The 26,510-nt window shown below is 37.4% G+C and overlaps 1 protein-coding gene across 1 annotated transcript in view; it reads right to left on the bottom strand.

Annotated features, from left to right (window-relative positions):
• Window positions 1-26,510, bottom strand: part of USP15 (ubiquitin specific peptidase 15) — a 124,104-nt gene that overhangs the window by 55,811 nt on the left and 41,783 nt on the right. Inside the window, 2 exon segments of the mRNA XM_038396941.2 lie at window positions 5,275-5,358; window positions 23,794-23,855. Of these exon segments, the coding sequence (XP_038252869.1) occupies window positions 5,275-5,358; window positions 23,794-23,855 (146 nt within the window).

Raw genomic sequence — 26,510 nt, forward strand, 5'->3', positions numbered from 1 at the left:
CACTGAAGAGTCCCAGAGCTAAGGGTGTGTGCATGCATTTGAGAGTATCTGGAAGCTCTGAGCTTGAAATAGTGACTAGACTCTGGGATCGAACCATTGGGCCTATTACAGCAGCATGATAAGCATCCACAAGGGGGAGCTAAGCCAGGATTGTAAGGACCTCTTTCCTTTTCAGGTTTTAGTATCAGAATAATAAAAGACTGGAGTATACTCTAAGCCTAAAGCAGGATTAACAGCAAAGTCAGCTCCACATTTCTATTTAGGCTTTCAACAAGCATCTTCTCAATACCATTCTCCTATGTATCTCAAATTTAACTTGAACAAACCATTTCTATGGGTAAAACGCTTCATTTTCTACACCTATTGTCTCTTTGATATGTCTGCGGAGATTTTGAACAAAACTACCAGCACCCTATAGACTCCTGACAAGTAGGAAGTGATCATTGACGATCCCTCGAGGTTGAGAAGGATCTCTTAAGGTTTTGTTTTTCATGGGTCCTTTGGTGACTGAAGAGTCCGATTCTTGACACAGGCTCATTGGCAGACGTTGCAGGTGGTGTTGGAAGACAGGGTTGGGCCAAAATTGCTGAGCGACTGTTGTCTTTCCTTTTCTGGCATTTTTCTGCGACCAGGGAAGGTGATTTTCCTCCAAAGTGGACATTCCCTTTCTGACAAGTCTTTGCCAGTTATCCCTATCCTGGGCTGCTGTCTCCCACTGTGCGGTGTCAATGCCATTTCTCTTTATGTTTATCTTGAGGGTGTCTTTAAAGCATTTCTTTTGGCCTCGTTGTTTCTTTCTCCTTTGGCGAGCTGGGCATACAGCAGTTATACATCAGGCATGCGCACACAGTGCCCGATCCTCCTCAGCCGGTGTTGGATAATCAGGGCCTCAACACTGAAGATGTTGGCCTCAGTAAGGACACTTTTCAGAGTAGCAGCTGTGTTAGTCTGTATTCGCAAAAAGAAAAGGAGTACTTGTGGCACCTTAGAGACTAACAAAATTTATTTGAGCATGAAGTGAGCTGTAGCTCACGAAAGCTTATGCTCAAATAAATTTTGTTAGTCTCTAACATGCCACAAGTACTCCTTTTCTTTTTTAGTGAGGACACTGACATTAATGAGACGATTCTCCCACTTTATGTTGAGGCTCTTCCATAGAAAGGACTGGTGCTGACAGTCCAGGTTTTTCAGGTGTTTTCTGTAGGATACCTAAGTCTCATAGCCTTGGAGAGTTGGGATTACCACCGCTTTGTAAACTAACAGTTTAGTATGTGTTCTGATGTTGTGATTGTTGAACAACCGTCAAGACAGTCTGCCAAAGGTAAAGCTGGCACTGCAAATTCTGTGCTGCATTTTGACATCTATGTCTGCCCTCCGTGAGAGATGGCTGCCAAGACAGGCAAAGTATTCTACATTTTCAATTTCTTCTTTGTCGATACAGATCTTCCTTGTTGGGTCTGATGATTGACCGGGGACTGTCTGGTGGTGAAGTTTTATTTTGCTGATGTTCAGAGTTAGCCCTAGGCTTTGGTAAGCTTCAGAGAAGCAATTAAAGTCTGTTTGAAGATCCTTCTTTGAGTGTGCAACTACAGCACAATCTTACTGCAATCTCACCTTACTTCCCTGGGTGACCCTACCAAGAGTACAGGACTTCAGACAGCATCTCTCAAGATCTTAAGTATATGCAAGCTTCTCCACCACATCAAGGTGGCAGCACAAGGAGAAGAGGTAGTGATAGGAAACAACTGACTAGCTGGAGAGGACTTTCTTGGCTAGATCTGAAGCTGTTCTCACAAGTGAAAACTACACCTCCTAGTTATCTATTCTCTTATTCCTATTTTTCAAGGAACCTAAACATATTTCAAAAAGTACCTGACACTAAGCAACACATGAAACATATATTCACTATTTCACATTACAACTTAAAATTATAAAAATTAAGACCTAAATTTAGCCATTTCCATTCTTTTAAAATCACCACTAGAGTATAATATGACAATCCTCCTATAATGCTATCATTTCAAGAGGATCAATAAATTGAAAAGTATACCATTGAAAAGTATACCAAAGATTAACTCCTGGGGATCCTTAGTATAATATTCTATCATTTGCATGGTTAAAGCTCAGGCTAATGGTAAACACACTAATTTACAAATTAAGGCGTTGGTCCTATTAAGACTTATGTGCATAATTTCTATTGACAACTCATGTATGAAAAGTTAAACTCGCTTAAATATTTGCAGAATTGAGGCTCTAGTATCTATCAGAACACTTTCTCAACTACACAGGTTTCTAAAACAGACTAACACATGTTGAATTTTTGCCTTGTAAATTACATCCCTCTATGGTCAAACAATCTTATTGCAGCTAAAATAGTTTATTATGACTAGCCATGTAAGTTGGTCAAGTTTTGGTGCCAAAAGCTAATGACATTACTCTTTCAGTCAATATCCATTGTCTCTTGTTTATTTTCTTCTCCATTTGGTTACTCATTGGCTGCTGCCATCTTCAAAGCAAATTTCGGGGATTTCTTTTGAGCCAGGGCATCCAATACCTACTTGGAACTGCAGAAGCACCATAGAATCCTGCAATTTCTACAGTCCTCCAAAGCATGTGACAGCAGTGCAAGAGACCCTGAAATGTGTGTTTGCTCCAAATGCAGCAGCCAGCTGCACAACTAGGCAGAGGGAGAGTTTCCTCAGGGAAATCGACATTTGGAGGAGGCAAGGGAAAATGGGGAGGTGCACACACGCTGATCTCAGCCCTTAAGAGTGTAATACAATTACATACAGTGCAGTCAAATATTATGATTTACATCTGAAGCTACAAAACTATTAATTTAATGTTACAGGTACAAAAATCGGGATAGTGACAGATCTGGCTCACTTAGTAATTAATTGGTTCATCTTAAAATATATATTTTATATTACTGGGTATACTGATAAATGCTTTTCTTTATGATGTATACATTTTGGAATATTTTCTGCTTTTGTGAAAATAGCTATCTTTATGATTTCTGTTCAATTAAATTTAACCATATCATTGCATTAATAAGTATTTTTCCCAAGAAGTTTACTTGGTTTGAAAAACAAAAACAAAACCTGAATAATTTCACACTGAAATTATAATAATAATTATATTATAATATAATATATATTATTTATTATATAAATATAATATAATATATATATTATATATAATAATTTCACATTTCAAATCCGATTCTTTGTGAACTGTACTATGCGTGTTGTCCAAATGTGCAATGTTCCAATTGCTCATTCTGTTAGCTTTTTTGAGTGCTGCTGCACATTGAGCAGATATTTTCATATGTTCAATATTCTGATTGCCTATTGAAATAAATATGCATTTATGTAAATGAATAAAAGAAAACAGTTTTTATTTCAATACACAGCTCTCCAGAAATAGTTATGGATACCTGGTTACTCAAAAAGGTTTGTACCTATATTTTCAAACACCTGGGACACTAATTTCTAAATCAAATTTTAAATATGTCTATTGTGAATCACACTGAGGACCAATTCCATGGAATGTCTGAAGTTCTAAAATAAGCAGTTTGAGTTATTCATTTTACTTTGTTTTCCATAAGAAAAGCCTCAGAAAAGTTCAGAAAAATAAATTGAACAGAATTTTACCCAAAGTTCCCACAAAATTCACACTGTGGCTTCAAACAAATATGAATAATATCAGCCTGAGGAAAATTGTTGTAGAAAGTGGCAAGCACTAGAAACAGGCTCCATAAGTGTCTTTTAAAATACAACCTACACCCCTTCCTGGTGATGATATGAAACTGAAAATGCATAAATTAGATTTAAAACAGGATCTCCCACAGGAAATAATGATCTTGTTAGTTTGTTGCTTTAGGTATTATAATCCTGATTTTCAAACAATGGAGGAGGAGGAATTATTTTTCTACTTGAAACTCAGATCCAGCATTATGTACTCTACATACACCCATAAAAGGCAAACTTTTTCTTGGCAAATACTACAAATATTCACACTCACAGTACAACAGACTGCCGTTAAGTACATCCACTCTCGCTGTTAAACAGTGAGAGAATGAGGTTACTCACAATCAGTAGAAGCACAAGTGACACTTTACTCCATATGAAAAATTACTTCTCAAAATACACAATTTAAACTGGAAGATGTTATATAAAATATTTAATGTTACCTTTAAGAAATTAAGTTAACATTTAAGTTAACACTTATTCATAGCACACACATTTGGAAAAAATATTTTAAATGAAGTCTGAATGGAAAGATTTAATAAGCCTCTTCAGTTTGTCTTCAAGATAGGTGTCTTCTAGCTTCAGGCATTTGAAAGCTGTTTTACTACTGGGTAAGGCTGTAAAAAGCAGTGAAATGAAATTTCCATTTAACTACTGGCTTTTTACAGTATACATACTTTACAATGAAAGGATTAGAGACTAAGTCTGCCACTTGACAGCAAAAGCTCTTTTAGAATTTTGTCATATTAAATATACCAGTTCCTAAACAAAATGTATGGAAGTTGAAATTTGAAATCTAAAACAAAAGCAAATAAAATTTAAAGACAGATAAAAAGTCTGTCTTTTCACTGAGCATCTATTGTTACAAAATCCAAACACAACAATCCTTTTCACACAATGATCTCAGATTTCTAACACCAAGGCACAACAGTAGGTAGACAGACTATCAATGTTAACTCAAGGACTACAAATCAGTCTCACCTGACCATTATGTCTTCATATTGCAGTGGTCTCAAACCAGTGTGCGTTGTTGTCCACTCAAATACAATCAACAGAGATGGGGGGGGGGGAGGGGGGAAGACTGCCTCCCTTCACTTTAAAATTTCCTTTAATTTATTAGTTTCTCTCATATACAGCAATACATTTTTTAAAATGTATTTCACAAGATAAGACTTCCTTTAGAGTTTAAGTCGCTTTCTTGCAGCGCTCAATGTTCTTTTTAGTCTCTTATCTGTTGAACAATACATACATATATATATATATATATATATATATATATATATATATATATATATATATAATTAGTTACACAAGCATCTTTAACAGAGTTTCACTTCTTGATATCATGCTTATACAGCACCTGCACTAAGAAGTACTGACCAATAATAAAGGAATTACAATCTGAGCACTGTCAAAACAAAACTAATTCCCTAACTTAAAAAGTAAAAAAACCAAGGTGTCATTTTCCAAATCATATTTGGGAGATTTCAATTAAATAAAAAAGTTCTTAAGATATGTTGCTTACTTTCTGTTGTTGATGTTGTTATAATTATTTGATAGAGATGGAGAGATCTTTGGTAAAGTTGAAAAATTGGATGCACCTGGGGACCTTTAAAAATATGAAAATGTTAAATTAGATAAAAATGCTGAGGTATTAAAATTAATCATGAAAAAGAAAAAGCTAACAGATGAACAATGTATGTAAATAAGTATGAAAAAATAAAGTTCTTATGAGCAGAGCACTAAATATTTAGGACAATGGTTCCCAGCTTCAAAATGCATCTTAAAATTAAAATGGATTATTTCATAACACTCCATACCAAACTTTCATATCGCACCGGATATCACAAAAATTACTAAAATAAGCCAAAAATCTCCTATAGAAAAAGAATGCCAAAAAGTTTATCAGCCTTTTTGAAGGCAATAAAATAAAGCAGATGCATTTGTCTTCCAAAAATTGGAACATTAAACCTTTTACAGGCTTTATTATTTTCTAAATTTTAAAATGGCTTGAGATGAGATATGAAAGTGTCATTTGTAACTAAAACAAGAATACATGTTTTTAAAAGATAAGTATTCCCAAATTAGTGTAAATTCAGCCATTTAAAAGCAACATTATACCACTTGTCAAGAGCTTCTCTTTTAAATGACTGATGGACATTAGCAGAAATTGTTGGAGACGCAAAACATTAGGAAATATTTCATGTATACTCAACGCCAAGTCAAATCAGAGCATTATATTCTTTGCACATTATCTAAACTATGCATCCTTTTAAAAACTCTAAATTTGGAGTTGTTGAATGTTTTCAATAAAGGAGACCCTTTGAATTGTAACAATTACATGTAATTAATATACAGCATAATCTTGCTGTTCTTCCTTGGTTAAGCATAGGCCCAACAAAAAAACCACTGAAAACTATGGAAAAACCTTAGAGACCAACAAATTTATTAGAGCATAAGCTTTCGTGAGCTACAGCTCACTTCATCGGATGCATTTGGTGGAAAAAACAGAGGGGAGATTTTTCCACCAAATGCATCCGATGAAGTGAGCTGTAGCTCACGAAAGCTTATGCTCTAATAAATTTGTTGGTCTCTAAGGTGCCACAAGTACTCCTTTTCTTTTTGCAAATACAGACTAACAGGGCTGCTACTCTGAAACCTATGGAAAAACCCTAACTGACGGAATTGGGCTTTGCCTCAAGCCTGGCACCCAGGTGATCTAAGACTGTTTAGTACTATGGCATGCAAAAGTCAGGCAGAAGAAGTAACAAATATTACATGTTCAGCAGTTCTGTGCTTTCAAAAACAAAAAGGCTCACAGCAGATATAGATTCTGTTTCGAGAACTCTCCATGTGAGATTTGACACTTATTTAAAAATATTTAACAACTAAATCCTAGTGCTTCCAAGCAATAAAAGCATAAGATATGGCCATTGGGAAAAGAAAATTACTTGGATTGTGAAAATCCCTTTGGCCTTCTGGTATTATTATGCCTTATAGACTAACAGACATATTGGAGTATAAGCTTTTGTGGGTGAATACCCATGAAAACTTATGCTCCAATACGTCTGATAGTCTATAAGGTGCCACAGAACTCTTTGCTGCTTTTACAGATCCAGACTAACACGGCTACCCCTGTTACTCGATATTATGTATTCTTCCTAGGTTATAATTTAAATCACCCTCTCTTCCTTGAGCCATAAGAACAGCCATGTTCGGTCCGACCAATGGTCCATCCAGCCCAGAACGCTGTCTGACAGAAGCCAGTGACAGAGGCTTCAGAACGAATGAACAGAACAGGTCAATTCTGAGTTGTCCAGTAGCAAATTCCTGTAGTCAGATGCTAAGGGACACCTGGAGCCTGGGGTTATGTCACTGACCATCTTGGCTAATAGCCATTGATAGATAAGATCATGGAGGATAGGTCCAATTCTTTTTTGAACCCATTTAGACTTTTGGCCTTCACAACATCACACAATGCACAGTCAACCTGTGGAACTTGTTGCCACGGGAAGTTCCTCCTTATGTTTTAAAACTGCCGTCTATTGTATTGGGCAAACTCTGGTCATGTGTTATGTGAAGGGATAAACAACACTTCCTTATTCACTTTCTCCATACTGTTCATGATTTCACAGACCTCTCTCATATCCCTCTTAGCCATCTCTTTTTTAATCTGAACAGTCCCAGTCTTTTTAATCTCTCCTCATATGGAAACTATACCATATCCCTAATCATTTTCATTGCTCTTCTCTGTACCTTTTCCAATTCTAATGCATCCTTTTTTGAGATAAGGCAACCAGAACTGCACACAGCATTTAAGGTGGGGGCCCAACATGAATTTATACAGCAGCATTATGATATTTTTGGTTTTGTTATCTATCCCTTACCTAATGGTTCCTAAAATTGTTCGCTTTTTTGATTGCTGCAGCACATCGAGCAGATATTTTCAGAGAACTATCCGTGATAACGCCAAGATCTCTTTCTTGAATGATAAGTTAATTTAGATCCTATCATTTTGTATGTACAGTTGGATTGTTTTCCAATGTGCATTATTCTGTACTGATCAGCACTGAATATCTGTCATTTTGTCACCAGTCTCCCAGTGTAGTGAGATTCCTTTGTAATTATTTACAGCTGCTTTGGATTTAACTATTTTGAAAAATTTTGTATCCTCTTCACATTTTGCCACCTCATCCCTTTTCCAGATAATTTATGAATATGTTAAACAGCTCAGGTTTCAGTACAGATCTTTGGGAGACCCCACTATTTACCTCTCTCCATTGTGAAAACTGACATAACCACCATAAAAAGCAATAAATAAATACACATTACATGTACAGAAAAGTATAAAATATTATGAAGTCATCTTCTCATTGACCATTTAAGCTCAAGTTAAATCAAAAGTGAAACTGTTTACACTCCAGTTTCTTGAGATCAAGTATTTTAAAGGGAACTTGAAGACAAAGTGAGCTGGAACAATTAAGTTGTTTATTTTCCAACTCAATTTTCAAACAAAAAATTGTAATGTGTAAGGCATTTGACCACATAAATACTATTTTGTTTTTAATAAAGAGAAGCAATGTGTTACAGCTAATATTTACCAAATAGGCAAAGTAACCCCACTCAGTTTTACTATTTACGGACATTTCCCCCCAAAGATAAATAGAATAAGTAAATTTTGATTCTAAATAAGATAGCAATCAGAAAGTTTTTATATTTAGATGGGAACTGTTGTCCATATTCTAAATATCTGTATAAAAACAAGCATTTGCTATGAAATAATCACAGGTTTCAGAGTAGCAGCCGTGTTAGTCTGTATTCGCAAAAAGAAAAGGAGTACTTGTGGCACCTTAGTCTCTAAGGTGCCACAAGTACTCCTTTTCTTTTTATGAAACAATGTGACAGCTTAATATGACACCTTAGTAAGTCAGTCTTACTGCTCTGCGGCAGGCAGCTAGCTGAAACATTCTTAGAGCTGTATACATTCTTGCTGACATTGATAAGCTTCGGTACTAAGAAAAACAGAAGGCAATCATGGCACTTACAGCATTCAATACATAAACTACTTTTTCACAAACACTGTAAACCAATAACTGGAGAATGATTTAATTTTCACTTTTCAAAAAGAATATCAAACAAACAATGGAAAGTACAAAAACATCAATCTTAAGGTAACAGATAAGAGTGTTCTCAGGTCATTCTTATTTTTAATTTTCACTTTTTAAAATAAAAGGCCCTGTAGGAATGGTAAAACAGGTCTACTAACAAATACAGTAAGCATGTCAAACATTTGCTGTGACAAAATACGTTAAGGATGACAGTGGTACAAAAACTCAGCTCCCCCATTTTAACTATAATAATATAGATTCCAACACTAAAGGCATTTTCTACATAGTGCAGTCATCTGAAAATATGGCACACAATAAATTTTGGCTGCTTGTTTTAAAGCATATGTTTGTAAATGTTTGACTAAAGAATATGCACTCAGACCCTGCAGCGATAAGTAGGGGGTTGAGAAAAAGAAAAGAAGGAAGTTGCTTTGGTTTTAAATCCGGGCATCTTTTAATATGCTATAGTAACATCCACATTTTCTGTAAAACATTATAATAGCAACTCTCTTAAAAGATTATCCCAAGTAGCTATTTAGAGCTTACTGACTTTTTGGGTTTTGCCTGGCAATTTGTCTCCTCACTAGGGAAAAGAATAAGAACAAGGACAGCTTGCTTACACTTTTTTGCAGAGGAGGGGAGGATATTTTATTCATTCATAATTTGGGTCATTAACAAAAAGACATTGTGTCAAAACAATGTAACTGTAGTTACATGTCTCAATACTGAATTAACAATATTAAGCAGAATATTGTATATTTACCATATTTTGTTAATCATTAACATTTCCTTTTTCAAAATTATTTAAACACAGACTTATAGTGCATGTGCGCACGATCACACACAGTACATATACGTAACCATTCATATTAACTTTGTCTTCTGGGGGAGTGTGGGAAAGCAGTCTCAAAAGAACAGAGACAAAAGCTAAGAAGGGGAGGGGGAATTAAATATATTATACTCCATGTATAATCTTTGTGACTATCCTATAAGTATAGGATTACAGTATCTATATCAAAGCCTCTCAATGATTTCAGTATTTCTAGTGTAGCAGCTACATGTGTTTTAAGGGTTGTCCATCTCTAAATAAAATTCTTCCACTGATCAGAAAGATTTACCCCAACAACTAAAAAACTCTTACTCAGCCTGGATTTGAAAACACCTTTTTTATTATTAATTATTATTATTGATAGTACAGAGTTCTGCTTTTCTTGGTCTGGTCAAGTGCCTCAGATACACCCAATTAAGTGCACTTTTAAGTTTCAGGTGATATTTCATGGGTGCTGGAATTTTGGGATATGAATCCAGCACACAATTTTATAACAAAATCAGCTTCACCAGTTTCTGCTCTATCTGTATCCATGATGGATTCGCTCTATTAGCAATTCATTCCAATACTGGTCTAATTTGTGCCACCGTATAATCTCTCTTCAAGTCTGGTAGTGCCGGGCCTCTCATCTCAACTGGACATTCCAGCTATTCCATTTTGATTCTTGGTTTTTGATTTGATCACAAATATTTGAATAACTTTTTAAAATTTCTTGAAGACTTTTTGGGAGGTGTAAAGGGAATCATGGAAAAAGGATATGGCAGGTTATTCATTTTAAGTATATGAATTCAACTACGCAACTAGGTAATAATGCCCTCCTTTCTAGGTAATTGTAAATAATTTTCATTAATGCCTCAATATTTAATTTAAACCGCTCCCCCCTTTAGGTGTTAAAATAAGATATTGAGGCATTAATGTATTATCCACTATCTTCAGTGGGCATTTATAATTTATCAATATATTTTGATGCAGAGGCACAGTATCTCTGTTTCAGAGTAGTCTGGTCAGGAATCAGGATGTAGACGAAAGGCTTCAATTATTTCTTGTAATATCGGCCAACTTTTATTTAGATCTTGTATAAAAAGCATAAGGTCATTAGCATAAAGTGAAATTTTGTTTTCTATTCCTAATACACTTATTCTCTGAATTTCTTCAGTGTCTCTGATTTTTTTCGCTAATGGTTTGATAATTAAACCAAATTAGTAAGGGTTATAAGGAGCATCCTTTTCTTATTCCTCTGTATAATAGTATCAGCTCAGTCTTTGAGACATTTCCCCAAATATATGCTTTAGGATTTTGTAGATTACTTTCAGAAGTGGATTAAAGTGTTCCCCATAGTGTTCTAAATAAAAATGGGCATTCTTCTAAGTCAAGTCTCTTCTGCATCTGTAGCTAAAAATGCAGTTTTTATTACCGCTCTTAGAATCCTGTAGCATAAGTAGGAGTTTTTTTATGTTAAGGAGCTTCTTCCTTTTAGAAAGCCAGCTTGGCTTTGGTGCACTAATTTAGGCATTATTGTCTCTAATCTGGATGCTAGTAGTTTAGTTTAAATCTTACTATCTATATTTATTAAAGAGATGAGCCTATATGATGCTGGATCTGATAATTCCTCATACGGTTTAGGTATCAAAACTGTACGTTTGATAGAAGTTATTTATTGATCACTCTATTACCCAAGAAGGCTGAAATACATTAGCTAACAATGGAGATATCTGTGTTTTTAAATATTTTATAGAATTCAGAGTGGATCCATTTGGTGCAGGACTTTTCTCTGATTTTAGTAATGAGATTGTGTTGTTGGGCCATCTACTACTCATTATATGAAAGCCCAGGCCTTTTAAATATACTAGTTCTTAATTCTTCCATTTTTACATATTTGCTAGTATAGATCTTTCTGAAATATTCTGTTAATCCCTTTGTTTGTTTTTTGGAGTATTCCACCTTTGTCCTTAACAAAGGGTACAGCTGTTCTGGGTTTTCTGTCAGAAATCAGTCTGGCTTGTAATTTGCTAGATTTGTTTCCCTTTTAAAAAAAACCTTTGTTCAGCAAGTAAGAGAGCTGTCTGTTCCCTCCCCACCCCATCAGTGCTTCTAATGCTTTTTGTTGTCAATGTCTAAGCAAGTCTGTGTTAATAGTCAAATAATATTGCTTCTTCAAACTGTAAATTTGTTTCTCCAAGTCTTCCAGTTCTTTTGTCTTTTTTTCCACCATGACAATTACATGAGATAATACATCCCCTCATTACTGCTTTAAAGGCCGCCCCCAACTAGTTTCTGGGAATATTTCCTGTAAGGGATTATCTTCAATATAATAATCAACATGGTTTTCTATATTATTCACAAAGCCTTGTCTTTTAACAATATATTACTAAATCTCAAACTTCTGTCTCTTATTCCTGAATTAGACTCCATTTTCATGAAGATAGATGCATGGTGCGAGATATGATTTAATACCATTCTAACACCGAAAATTTCATGTAAAAAGGTTTGCTATACTAGGATAGATCTAATTTTTATATATTTTTGCAATTTCAGAGTAAAAAAGTGAAGTCCTTCCCATTAGAGGATAGGAACCTCAGATATCTATATATGTTGACTCCAGTATTTGAGCTTTTTTACACAGCGCTTCTCACCTAACTGGTAATCTACCTGACTTGAGGTGAAGAAAACAGTTAAAGTCATCTGCAGCTATTACCCATTAATTCTGAACTGTTGTAATCATTCCAAAAATAGTAACCAATGAGCTATCCTCATTTGGGGCACTGATGTTACATATTGTAACCTTCTACACATCCCTGCACCAAAACTCACCCGTCCTCTGGATCAGTTTTGATACTTTCACATTCCCTTGCACTTGCTTGCTTAGTAGTATAAACACCCTTTTGTTTCAGGGACTGTAAGACATTCCATATACATGAGAGGCCCATTCCCTTTTAAGTTTGATTTCTTCTTTTGTTTTGAGTTAGTTTATTGAAGCATTGCCACTACTACCTTCTGCTTTTGAAAAAGCAGAGAGTACCATTTTTACATGTTTAGTGTTTTAGTCCCCTAGCACTCCAGGAGCACCAGACTGCTCCCATTTATTTTTTTAATCCATTTTTAAATATTTTCTGGTATTCTTAATATTTACAAACTTTCCTAATATTCATCCCTGTGCTATTTGTTGAAAATTCCTTAACTTCACTTCTTGACTCCTTTTCCCCATTTACATGGGGTTTGAGGTGCCCAGGATTCTTCACCACGTCTTCCTGTTCATGACATGAATCCATAGGTGTTGAAGTTCCAGTCCTTTTACCTTCAAACTTCTCTTACCATTGTATCTTCCACTGTATCTTCGATCTTCTGTCCTTTTTTTCCTGTGCTCTTCCTTCCATGCTTTCTTTGCTGATTGTTCTTCTCTCATTCTTATCACATGTCCAGGCCACCTCAAATGTGCACTTTCCAGCCAATTCATCATCTCCCTAATTTCTTTCATGCACACTCATCTACCCTCTGCTTGCCTGCCATTCTACTGAAAATATTGTTTTCTACTACCTGCATCTTTTTTTCCATCTCCGTAAGACTCACCATTTCAAAACCATAGAGTAGGCAGGGACAGACACATGCAGTACACACTTTTCCTTTCAGTTTGTTACTTAACTATCTGTCCTGCAGTATTCCTGTCATCTTTTTCACTGTCATCCGTGCACATTGTTTTCTTATTTTCAGTTCTCCAGATCTCCCTCTGATGGCACTAAGTGTACTTCCCAAGTATACAAAATTCTTTCTTCTGCTTCAGCTTCTCTCTTGCAACTTCAAACTATAGCTCTTCTTCCACATTCCCTATTTACAAGGCTTCTGTTTTCTTTGTGTTTATCTTTAAACCATGGTCTTCAACCACAGATTAACCTCATTTGAAATTCTGGCTGCTAAAGTTATAGAGAACATCAGTATGATTCAATAGGTAGAGTCTCAAATTGTCAAACATGACAGGCAGAGAGAGATGGCAAAGCAACATCCTCTTATCTTGTAATTCCTGACTAAATCTATATAAACCGGAGGGAATTCTGCCCCCCCAAAATTAAAAATTCTGCACACAAGATGTTAAAAATCTGCAAAATTCTGCAAATGTTATTTGTCAAAATAATACTATATAATCACACCAGTTTCAATTATTTTGGTAATTTATTTCAAAATACCCGTCAGCAAGTATGTCTGTAACAATACAGACACGAAATTTCCCCAGGAGAAGAGAGAGTTAAAGAAACTGCTATGAGAGCCCAGACAGTCACACCCCTTCCCCCCCCACAGCCTGGCAGCGCCCCCACCGCAGCCCAGACACTCACCCCACCTCACCCCTCAGAGCCCAGCCACGGCCTGACCCCAGCGACAGACACTCACACCCCCTCCACCCATAGCCAAGCCGCCAGCCCCTCCTCAGCTCAGACTCACATCCCCTCCCCCCAGAGACCAGATGCAGCCCCCCCTCAGCCCAGACTCTCACCCCCAATCTCCCCAGAGGGCAGGGATACAGAGGGAGAAACAGCCTGATGCTGGGTCCCACACTTGCATGGAATTTCCTGCATACCACTACCACCTCCTTCTTCCTTCAGGGCATGCTGGGAATTGAGGTGCTGGGAACCCTCCAGTTCCCTCCCCTTTCCCCGGCCTTGTCTTCTATTTGCAAGCTGGGCTCTGCCAGGTCCAGCAGCCCCTAGTGGCAGCCAACATCTCTGCAGCCCATTTCTGTGAGGGGAAAAAAGGAAATTCTGCAAGCACAACATTAAATTTCTGCAAAATTCTGCATTGCTCAGTGGCGCAGAATTCCCCCAGGAGTAAGAGTCTATCGCACCCAGTGCACTCAATTCGGTACCAAAAAAAAGGTGGAGCACTCACACTAGGTATTGATCTGCACATATACTTTTGAGGAAAAAAGCTGAAACTAGATACAGGTAGGGAATTGCAAGAGGCAACTTATCAAGGGCATAGATGTCATTCCAGCATCTGTCTATGAACTTCATCAGAAGCACAAAGCACCAAACACCAATATGAGGAAAGCTATACAGTATTAACCTATTAGTTACAATGTTAAGTAACGTGTTAAAAATTATCACCTTTTTTCCTAGTAAAGACAAGTCACAAAGGTGTTAACTATATCAAGTTAATTAACTTGAGGTTAAAAAAAGCCTCTTTTGTACACATACTCTTAACATGCCTCAGATTTTTGAATGGAGCTGGCAGGGGAAAGTGAAGGTTAACAAAATTAAATACACTGGTATCTGGATAACCTTTGTTTGAAGCCTTATATTAGTATAACATCCCCAGCATGTTAGCCAAAAGTAAGGTCTATTTGCTTCAGTGAGACACTTCCCTAAGGATATATTCTCCAAAAGGTATATTTTAGAACAATAAAAGTTTGGCAGTTTTATATGGTCACAGCATAAAACTATTATTTCACTTCCCAATATTCTGACTCTCAAAACAAGGAATGCAGAGTGAAAAAGCGTTCTATTTAAGATATTGCTGTAGGAATTCTGTGCAAGATGTTAAGTGAATTCCTATTATTTGACATAGCTAATTATACTACCATAAGTAAAGGAAGGAAAACTGATACTCTTATGTTGTCTCAGACATATTATAATAGATTTATACTGCCATACAAACCACTTCAGCTTGGAGGAATATTTATTTACCCCCAGCGTAATATGGAAGTTAAAATAAAAAAAAGAAAAAAAATAAAGCAAGCAGTTCCTGGATATGGTTGAAATGTCTGCTTAATTAGTATGTATAATTTGTCTGTACGTTTTTGCAAGTGATTTTTATAAAGGAGAAAATACTTTTGAATATTGACGAGACCTATTCTTGTAAATTACAATTTTGACAAAAGTTTAAAGTTTTAGAAAAGGGAGGTGTCACACTCACTATGTTTGATAAAGAGTTAATCCATCAAGAAGGATAGGAGAAGGTAAACATGCTCTAAATTCCTGGCTGAATATACAATTTAAAGTCCTAAAAGTGGCTTCAGCCTTGAGACTGGCAACAGTAATATCAAAGTAATTAGGAGAGATCAAAATGAATTTAAGGGTAGATAACTTCTGAATAATATTTATAAAGCTTTAGCTTATTATATTCCTTTCAGTCAGAAGCACCTTCCTGGATCATCTCATCACTGGATGCAATTAAAATTTTTGACAGTCAAAACTGCATTAGTCTTATAAGACAATGGAGATAATGGCATTTTGAGGTAACTTTCTACATTGGCTAAAGGAAATATGCACACTAGCCCTACGGCTACTTTGATAGTGCGCAAGGGAAAAAAAAAACCAACAAGTTTTAGGATGGGATGGGAAAAAGTCAAGGATGCCCGCTTCCCCTAGTTTTCTTTACTTTTGACCTTGAACCACTGGGCTCAAATTCAGATGGGGGGGGGGGGGGAAAAGAAAATCAAGTATCCAAGTTAGAAAAAAGACTTACTTGTTTCTCGTATGCACAGATAATATGATCCTGTATCTGAATATATTTACTGGAAGTATGGAGTATACTGGAGATAAAAACCATTCTGGATTTAAAAACGAACATATCCTCGGGAATTATGAAAGACAGATAAAACAATTAGAGCTAGCCAAAAAATTTTAAAACAGAATAGTCTGTTTGGGATTTTTTTGCTGGTTTTCAATTAGATCTAATAATTAGTCTTTCTTATCTTCCAAAAGGGCTTTGGGTGATATTTTCAAAAGTACTCATCACCAACAATTGGAACCAGATTTTCAGAATGAAGGGGCTAGGTTTTTAAAAGAGCTTGAAAATCTAGCTCCTTTAAATACAGGTATCTAAGTAAAAATCCATCTCCTGATTTCAAGGACCAACATACTTCAAATATTTTATCATTACTGAATAAAATTACTAAACGTTTATAAAAATGACCAAATCTTTTAGTTATCTTTGAATAAAAATCCTAATAGTAACAACACGATTTTATGTAATTTAAACCCACTCTCGCAGAAGAGATACTACTTAAAGTGAAAACTCAAAAACATTTTAACAGTTGTGGGAAAAGTCTAAAAGTAAGAGAGTTTTAACATGCTAGACTAAAAGAACAAATGGATGTTTATCTTCTCCTAGTTTAAAAATGTATTTGGTCTCTAACCAAAGATCGATAGAATTCTGTAACGATATCCTTTAAAGCATTCATTGGACTTGAATAGAGGCACATAAACATGCTTTCAAAAATTGTAACAACCTTTGAATTGACACAAACAGATCAGACAAAAATACTTTGCAGAGCTATCTGTATAGGACAAGGTTTGCTGGAGGGGGGACATCCTGGGTGATGTATCACCTTTCACTGCAACAGATACATTTAGAAAAAAAATAAGCATGATTCTATTCTACCAGAAAATCTCAAAAATTGGCATATCCAAGGATGTTAAATTTTTTTTAAAAATGTATTTCTTTGCAAAAATGATAAAGAATTTTAAATAGTACTTTCTTTTATTATAAATAAAATATTTTGCTTCAAAATCAGATAGAAAACTAACTCAGAAGACAAAAAGTGAACTGAATAAAGGCTGTAACAATATTCTGACAAAAAAGGGCTACTCTGTAGACTTTGAGCCCTCAAATATATTTTTGTAAAAAAGTGATTGTATACAAATGGGGCAAGAAAATGCTTATTATCCACAAAAGGAGCAAAAACTTCAGACTGTTTGTACATATGTCTAAATCCTCAATAGAACAAGACAAAATTAGTCATCTGAGCACATAATGTACCCAAAAATCTTAAATCAACAATATATCTGCAGATTGGGGGGGAGGGGAGGCATAATATAAAAAAGGCATTTTTATGATAATTTTGTCCATATATTCTCAATTTCTAAGCTATGATTAAGGACAGAAGAAGTGTGTAACATTTTTTCTTCTGGCTACGTATCAAGATATAGCAATGATGGAGTCATGTTATTTTAAATGCCAAAAACGGATCTGAAAATCTGGAAAGGAAACCACTGACAGAATGAATGGATCTACAGAATGTAATGTTTACTACTGATAAACTAAGGTGTCTTCAAGAAAATACCAAACACTGAAAACCTTCTACAATTACAACGAAATAAAGTTCCTGATGGTAGGACGTCCTAACAAGTATCTTTTCTGTACATTTACCTAATTGTATGTTAATATGTTGCACAGCTAAATTTCAATAGATTCCTATTAAGAGATTCAGTCAATTAAAAAAAATTAAATGCCTCATGATGATTGGTTATTTGGTATTCTGTGACCTTTTTACACCTTAGTCCTTACATTTTCCCTCTCCATGTCTTGTAGCACAGGTTATATAGAAACAGTTTTAACTGATGTACTGTTATGTCTGAAGTCCCACTGTGGTGCCTATTACTAAACAGTGATGTTTCAGATATTCCAGATTCCCTACTTCTATGTATAATCTATGTAAAATTCATTATAATTTCTTCTTCTGGGATCTTACATTTGCAAATTCAAAATATCCTGTTAATTTGCAAAGTAAGAGACACTGAGATGACTGGTTAGTCTGTATCCGTAAAAAGAAAAGGAGTACTTGTGGAGCCTTAGAGACTAACAAATTTATTTGAGCATAAGCTTTTGTGAGCTACAGCTCACTTCATCAGATGCATACAGTGGAAAATATAGTGGGGAGATTTTATACACACAGAGAACATGAAACAATAGGTGTTACCATACAGACTGTAACAAAAGTGATCAGAAAAGGTGAGCTATTACCTGCAGGAGAGCGGGGTGGGGGGACAACCTTTTGTAGTGATAATCAAGGTGGGCCAATACCAGCACTTTCCATCTGGACCCATGGAAAAGAAGCGCTTGAGGAATTCCACCAGGATTTCAACAATTTCCATCCCACCATCAACCTCAGCCTGGACCAGTCCACACAAGAGATCCACTTCCTGGACATGCTTCCTAATAAGCGATGGTCACATAACCACCACCCTATATCGGAAACCTACTGACCGCTATGCTTACCTACATGCCTCCAGCTTTCATCCAGACCACACTACACGATCTATTGCCTACAGCCAAGCTCTACGATACAACCGCATTTGCTCCAACCCCTCAGACAGAGACAAACACCTACAAGATCTCTATCAAGCATTCTTACAACTTACAATACCCACTTGCTGAAGTGAAGAAACAGATTGACAGAGCCAGAAGAGTACCCAGAAGTCACCTACTACAGGACAGGCCCAACAAAGAAAACAACAGAACGCCACTAGACATCACCTTCAGCCCCCAACTAAAACCTCTCCAACGCATCATCAAGGATCTACAACCTATCCTGAAGGACGACCCATCACTCTCACAGATCTTGGGAGACAGGCCAGTCCTTGCTTACAGACAGCCCCCCAGTCCGAAGCAAATACTCACCAGCAACCACACACCACATAACAGAACCGCTAACCCAGGAACCTATCCTTGCAACAAAGCCCGTTGCCAACTCTGACCACATATCTATTCGGGGGACACCATCATAGGGCCTAATCACATCAGACACACTATCAGAGGCTCGTTCACCTGCACATCTACCAATGTGATATATGCCATCATGTGCCAGCAATGCCCCTCTGCCATGTACATTGGTCAAACTGGAGAGTCTCTACGTAAAAGAATAAATGGACACAAATCAAACATCAAGAATTATAACATTCAAAAACCAGTCGGGGAACACTTCAATCTCTTTGGTCACTCGATTACAGACCTAAAAGTGAAAAGAAAAGGAGTACCGGTGGCACCTTAGAGACTAACAAATTTATTAGAGCATAAGCTTTCGTGAGCTACAGCTCACTTCATCGGATGCTGTAGCTCACGAAAGCTTATGCTCTAATAAATTTGTTAGTCTCTAAGGTGCCACCGGTACTCCTTTTCTTTTTGCGAATACAGACTAACACGGCTGCTACTCTGAAACCTGTGATTATGCAAGACCTAAAAGTGGAAATTCTTCAACAAAAAAACTTCAAAAACAGACTCCAACAAGAGACTGCTGAATTGGAATTAATTTGCAAACTGGACACAATTAACTTAGGCTTGAATAAAGACGGAGTGGATGTGTCATTACACAAAGTAAAACTATTTCCCCTCCTACTGTTCTTGTAAAGTGCTGGAAATGTCCCACCTTGACCATCACTACAAAAGGTTTTTTCCACCCCCACCCCCCCCGCTCTCCTGCTGGTAATAGCTCATCTTTTCTGATCGCTCTTGTTACAGCGTGTATGGTAACACCCATTGTTTCATGTTCTCTGTGTATATAGAATCTCCCCACTATATTTTCCACTGTATGCATCCGATGAAGTAAGGTGTAGCTCATGAAAGCTTATGCTCTAATAAATTTGTTAGTCTCTACGGTGCCACAAGTACTCAGATGACTGATACTCTCCTTACTTATGGGCCAATTTGCCCTATGAGAATCCAGATTTGAAGGGAGTATTCTACAGGTATACACTTCCTGAATGGAAGGAGGTAGGGAGCAATAGCCAAAGTACCACAGGGACTGAAGACCTATGTTAGGATTAGGTTGCTCCATGAATAATCTCTCCCACCCCAGTAGGCAACTAGTAATCCACAGAAGGGTTAATACCCTGAGGCTCTCTCTCTTCTGCAGAGATGCCCCTTGCTGCCAAGTCTCATTTTGAAGCAAGTGAAGGTAATAGCTTCCAGAGGAAATTACCGATGCAAATCCCTAGTAGCACTCCAAGCTCCTTATTCCCTACATATTGCTGTGAGGGGTCATTATTTGCCTCTCTTCTCTGATTTCTGAAAGGTATGCTCAAGGCTTTAACAGGCTCACCTACCTCTACATGTGATCTAGCCATCACTACAGGGAGGCAGAGTACCACACTGGGGAGGGGAAATCATGGGTAACAGAAAAGGTAATTGTGCTCTCTTCCCAGTTCCCGCTGTACTACCAGCCTGAAGCTGCTGTTCAGTGGGAAAGTTTAAAAAATTCAGTTCAGTTCCACTGCATCTGTTTAAAACACCAATAAGCAATATTTAAATCAACAAAAACCTCCTATTATATTCTTCAGCCAGCTCCCACCTATTTGTCTGAGAAAGAATATAGGCCTTTACACTTTGTTCATTACCATGGTAGGAGTGCCTCATTTCATCCTTGCCATTGGTGAACATGTACATCTTTCAAGCCTTTCTGACACACAATTAAATTTAACAAGACAGACAAACAAATTCCTATAAAAAGATAGCTGGAAAAGAAACCAAAATGTGGAAGAATCTCTTAAATCTTTCAGATGAAAAGAGAAGATAAAGTTATGATATTACATAAAAACTCTCCTATACATTTTCTTAAGCAAGACTGGATTTATATATAAACTTGAATTTAGAATATCAAAACAAACATAAGGAACTCAAAGAGCATGTTTCCTGGAAGACACACTTAAGAACCAATTGTCAAGGTAAAGAAAAAATGATTCTCTATTTCCTATACATCAAGAGATTGAAAGAGCGGCTAATGAATGTGATGGAATAAAACTTGCTGGAGACTAGCATAATAAAGGAAGACAAGATTCAAGTTTTCCAATATCTTTACAAATCCACCACAATCAAACTGCAACACTCCCGCTTTCCAGATGTGAAACATCTAGAACAATCACCACCAATGCCATGTACTTTGTTAAATATGTAATGTGGAAAAAAATCTACCACATACTAAGATCATTAGCATACCTATTATTTCACAAATGAAAATAAGATTTCAATGCATTAGAAAAGTGGTCACCATCCAGTCGATCACGATCAATCCTACAGGATCACCCAGTCGATTGCAATCTCTGGTGGCAGCGTAGTGTGGCTGCCACTAAGGCTATCCCAGGCCCACACTGCTCCTGGAAGCACAGCCCTGTGGCCCTGAGGCAGGGGTCTCCCTCAACATGTGCTGCTCCTGCCTGCAAGCACCATTGCTGCAGCTACCATTGACCAGGAGAGCTGTGGGGGCAGTGCTTGCAGAGAGGGGCAGTGGTGGAGCCACGTGCCCCCCGCCCTCCCCACCTGAGGGGCTGCAGGGGTGCACTGGCCTCTTCTGGGAGTGGTGTGGGCATGGGGAACGCAGAGAGTCTGCCTTAGCCTCGCTGTGCCCGCCTCCAACCGGGAGCCACCGGAGGTAAGGGCTGCCCAGCAGGAGGCCGCACCCTAAGCCGCCTCCTGGAGCCAGCACCCCAGGCCCCAGCCCTGAGCCCCCTCCTGCACCCCAACCCCCTGCCCCAGGTTCAGTCCCGAGCCCCCTTCACACTGCAAACTCCTCGGCCCCAGCCCAGAGTCTGCCAAATCCCCAACCCCTTGCTCCAGCCCAGTGAAAGTGAGCGAGGGTGGAGGAGAGCGAGCAACCGGGGAGGTGGGATTGGAGTAAGCAGGGCAGGGCTTTGGGGAAGAGGCAGGACAGATCCTGAGTTGCCCTTAGATTCAAAAAGTGATCTAGGGCATAAAAAGGTTGGAGACCACTGCATTAGAAGCTAATACATTACTTATGTTAATGCATTCATACAATATATGGCCTACTTCTTTGGTTTGGACAAAAGGCTCTTTTTTGGTTGAAGATTTTGAGGCTGAAGCCAAATTATACCATATTCTCATTTTTTCACAGATTTAACACAAGAAGAGTGTCATGAAGTTGTTACCAAATTAGAGTGCTGTTGGAGATGAAATATGGAATTTCCTGAATCCTGGTGAGAGCATCATAGGCTGAACTGCCTTCTACATTCCTTTTGTTTTCACCCTCTTATCTGTCCGAAATATTGGAGCCAGATAACTTGCTGGTCAGTTACAGATATGTTATGGTAGCATATCACAGACTGAAGAATTTGATAATGTATCAGACAAAATAGAGCGGGTATTTTAAAACAAGAAAGTAAGTAGAGCTGGAAAAAAATTGGAATTTCCATTCCATAAGAAAATGACATTAGAAAATTTCCTTTTATCCCAAATCAGAATGAAAAGTCAAAATGTTTCATTTCCAACAAAGTCAAATCATTTTGTTTTTATTATAAATTACATTTATATAAAAGTCAAAATGATAAAGTCAAAACAAAAGTACTTCAAAAATTTTGGTGAAAATAAATATGTTCCTGTGAAGTATTTCAATTGTGTCAAATCAGCATTTTCTGATGGAAAAACTACTCAATCACAAAATTTTCACCCAGCTCTAGAGAGAAGTCTATTGTAAGAAAAATTCTACACAATAAAAAAAAGTCACCTTAAATGCAGGATCAAACACAAAATAGTGAATGATCCTAGCTCAGGTAGATAAATACAGAACACAGAATGTACTGTACTGCAGTGTTCTACTATATGCACTCTGGATTGGAACACATGTAGCAATATGCAGTTTTAATCTCGGATTTAGAATATATCAGTTGTCTAGAAAGAATATTTTAAGATAAAATTTTGCCAGCATGCCTCTAGAAAGGACTAACGTATACAAGTAACACATAGTTTACCGGCTAAGATCTCTGTCCTGTGTTAATCATATCATCATATGTCAGCCTTGCAAAATGGACATGACAATTTCCCAATCAAGACACAAGATCTACTTGCTTGGCATCGCCAAGCTGTGGTTGATAATGGAAAAAAACTCATTATACTCTCCTAGAAAAAAAAATATGGAAAGTACTTCACAAGACTGTTCTCCACTCAGTATGAATTGCTTTGTAGACAAATAGAGGATTTCCGGCCTTCATGTAAGAAAAATATTGATACAACCCACATTTACACAGATTCTCCTAATAGAAATACTGTGCTTTAAGAATGAAACACAAGTCTAAAATAATACAAGTTTTACACCACTCTTAAATGCAAGATTTTTCTATAATATAAACCACACAATTAAGTAAATCAGTTTGAACAAAACTGTGCTATATATGAAAACATCAGTTACACATCAGTTTCTGTAGAACATTTTACAAGTGCACAGTAGTGTATATGTTATAGTCAGAGATATTTACACACTAACAAAACACTAAAAAAAAAAATACCACCTTCAAAAACTAACTTTTTTTTAAAACCAAAAAGAGAGACTTGATAAAATACACACAGAAATTAAACCACAGTGTAGCAAGCAGCAATTTGTTTTATCACATACTTAGGAGTCGAAGGACCTCGTGGCCATGTTCCATCTTCATTTTTTTGTTCTATCACTAGTACCTATCAGAAAAAGAAAGAATAAAGAGAAAAACTATAATATAGCAACAGATTTCCTTTAGCTGAGATGATTCCAAGCTACTGCACCTTTCAATGAGCTTGTTGATTTGGTGACTGAAGGACCGACACAAAACGATTAGGGTACCAGTCTGGGACTCAGGAATCCCAAGTTCTATTGTTCTTCCACAGACTTCCTATGTAACTTCGGGCAAGGCACTTAATCTCTTGGGGCCCCATCACTTCTAAAGTTATCAAATGGCTCACTAATCTGGACCTGGTTATTTGAACATTGCTAATCATCTCTTGTCAAAAGAGGAAGTGCCCCATCTATAAAATGGAGATAATAGCATCTCAAAACCTCACAGGGATTTTGTGAAGACAAATACATTGGACAAAGTGAGTATACTACATATACGTAAGGCTAAGATTATGTCACGTAGGTGACGGATTCTGTGACATTTTCCACTTCAGCCCTGGGGCAGTGGGGCTGGAGCTGTCAGTGACAGGGGTTCCCATGCAGCTCCAAGCAGTCAACTGCAGCAGGTGCTGGACCCAACTCCCCCATCCCACAGCAGGGCTTGGGCTCTTATTCCCTCAACCTCACCCCCATTTTGTCAGTTATTCTTCGTAAAAATCAGGGACAGGTCACAGGCGTCCATTAATTTTTGTTTATTGCTTGTGACCTGTCCCTGACTTTTACTAAAAATAACCATGACAAAATCTTAACCTTACATATAAATATCAAAGGCATATATATATACTTTGCCTCCTTAATCTCTGGATTAGTTTATCCTATATACTTTTAAGATTCTTGAATGAAATCTTATATTCATTCTAATTCTTTGTTTAATTACTGATAAAAGGCATCCGAGTCTAATGGGTCTATGTAAAATCGATGTGTCTGAATTCTCGAATAGTTCTTTTAAGAAGCATTTAACCTTGCAGAGAGTACAATTATATACAATAGTTTTTCTTTTTGCTGTATTGACATGGTTTAGACCACATCCATTAGTTCAACTGATCTTTAAGTCTCTTGACTAACTCCATTTCTCTATGGAGGCGTGTATGTGAGAGAAACACATATACTATCAGCTAATGACAGTTTTTATTCAAATTGTTATTGGTATGAATGAGAATATGGATCAGTTTCAGATAGACAGTTATTCAGTTCCTAGCTGAAACAGGCTAGTGTTTCTTGGCATTGTTAAATAGCTACAGCACTTCATCACAGAAGTGGCTGCAGGAAGTTTTACACATATATGCTGAGGTGAAACTGTATGATTACACATACCATACATGACAATTTTTAAATAACTTAATTTCCTGTTCTAAAAACATGTTTTACATTTGCACATACAGCAACTGACAATTCTTAGAGGGGTTTTTTTTCCAGGGGGAGGGGGAAAAGAACGGAAGAAAAGACAGAAGAACCAAAAAATGGAATAAGGTCATGTTCCGAGGACCAGCTACATTCTAGCAAATCCTGATTTATCTTTGGATAAAGGCTTCAATAAGATAACCTTCTGATTTTCCCCAATATTACTCCATCACTAGCTCTCAGAAGCTACTAAAATAAAGCAGTAAGAAAAAATAAAACCCTATGAGACAATGTGAATATCTACACTGCAATGTAAGCCCAGGGTTTGAATTTGGGCTCAAGCCTAACCTCCCTTCTGTCTACACACCAATCATGGTAATCCAAAGCTCAGACCCAGGGTCCTAGGACCCCATGGAGGTGGAGGGTCTGAGCCAGAGTCAAGCCCAGACTAGGCTTCAAACCTTATGGCTTTGCAGTGTAGAAACATCCCTGCTGGACTTCTACTCTGCAAGTCCCCGCAAAATATCCCACAATCTGACTTTCTTTGTCTTCTGGACAGTCAAGTTTTCCCCCAGTGCAGCACAAACGAAAGGCTGGAGTGGCCACATTTTGGCCACTAGGAAGTCTGAGATATGGGTGGTTGGACTCAGGCGCACATAATGTAACGTAGAAGCTGTAGTTCCAGTTGGGACCCAGGGTATGTCAATTCCTAACCTGGGGTTAGAAATGAGATGCTCCAGCCCTAGTTTAACAAACCCAGGATCAGTTAACTAGAGTTATGCTAACCCTGGGGCTTACACTGCAGTATAGACATACCCATAGGGTTCAGCTGGACACTGATTTTTCTAAGGGAATAAAAAAATAAAACCTTACCTTCAGAACCAATTCATCAAATCAGATTATCTACTCACTCCCACCCACCAAGTTTGGGATGAGAGGGAGGGGGTAATTGAAATCACCCAGAAATTCCAAGATAGCAGATTTAACTGAAAACTAAAGATTTAACGTGTCAATGTGAGGACTGTTCACCCAGTGATTAACATGGTTTATTTGCAAGCATAGGCAGAGACATCTAGCACAGTTTCAGAAACTAGAGTTAAAACCCAGTACTGAACACCATCCAACTACACTTGCAGCAAAACAGTGCACAGCACCGTACGTCAGTAAAGATTCTTTTTTCTAGTGGATACCAGGCCAGACGCTTTGGACGATGTCCTACTGAAATAAAGAGAGGCAGCTCACAGCTTACACCTCACAGGTGAATCCTTTGTGACTGCAGAGGGAAGTCCTGTAGCTGGAACCTGTGTGGTTCAATGTGGCTATGCTGAATTGGGAAAGAC

Source organism: Dermochelys coriacea, chromosome 1, assembly GCF_009764565.3.
Source record: "Dermochelys coriacea isolate rDerCor1 chromosome 1, rDerCor1.pri.v4, whole genome shotgun sequence".
Lineage (NCBI taxonomy): Eukaryota > Metazoa > Chordata > Testudines > Dermochelyidae > Dermochelys > Dermochelys coriacea.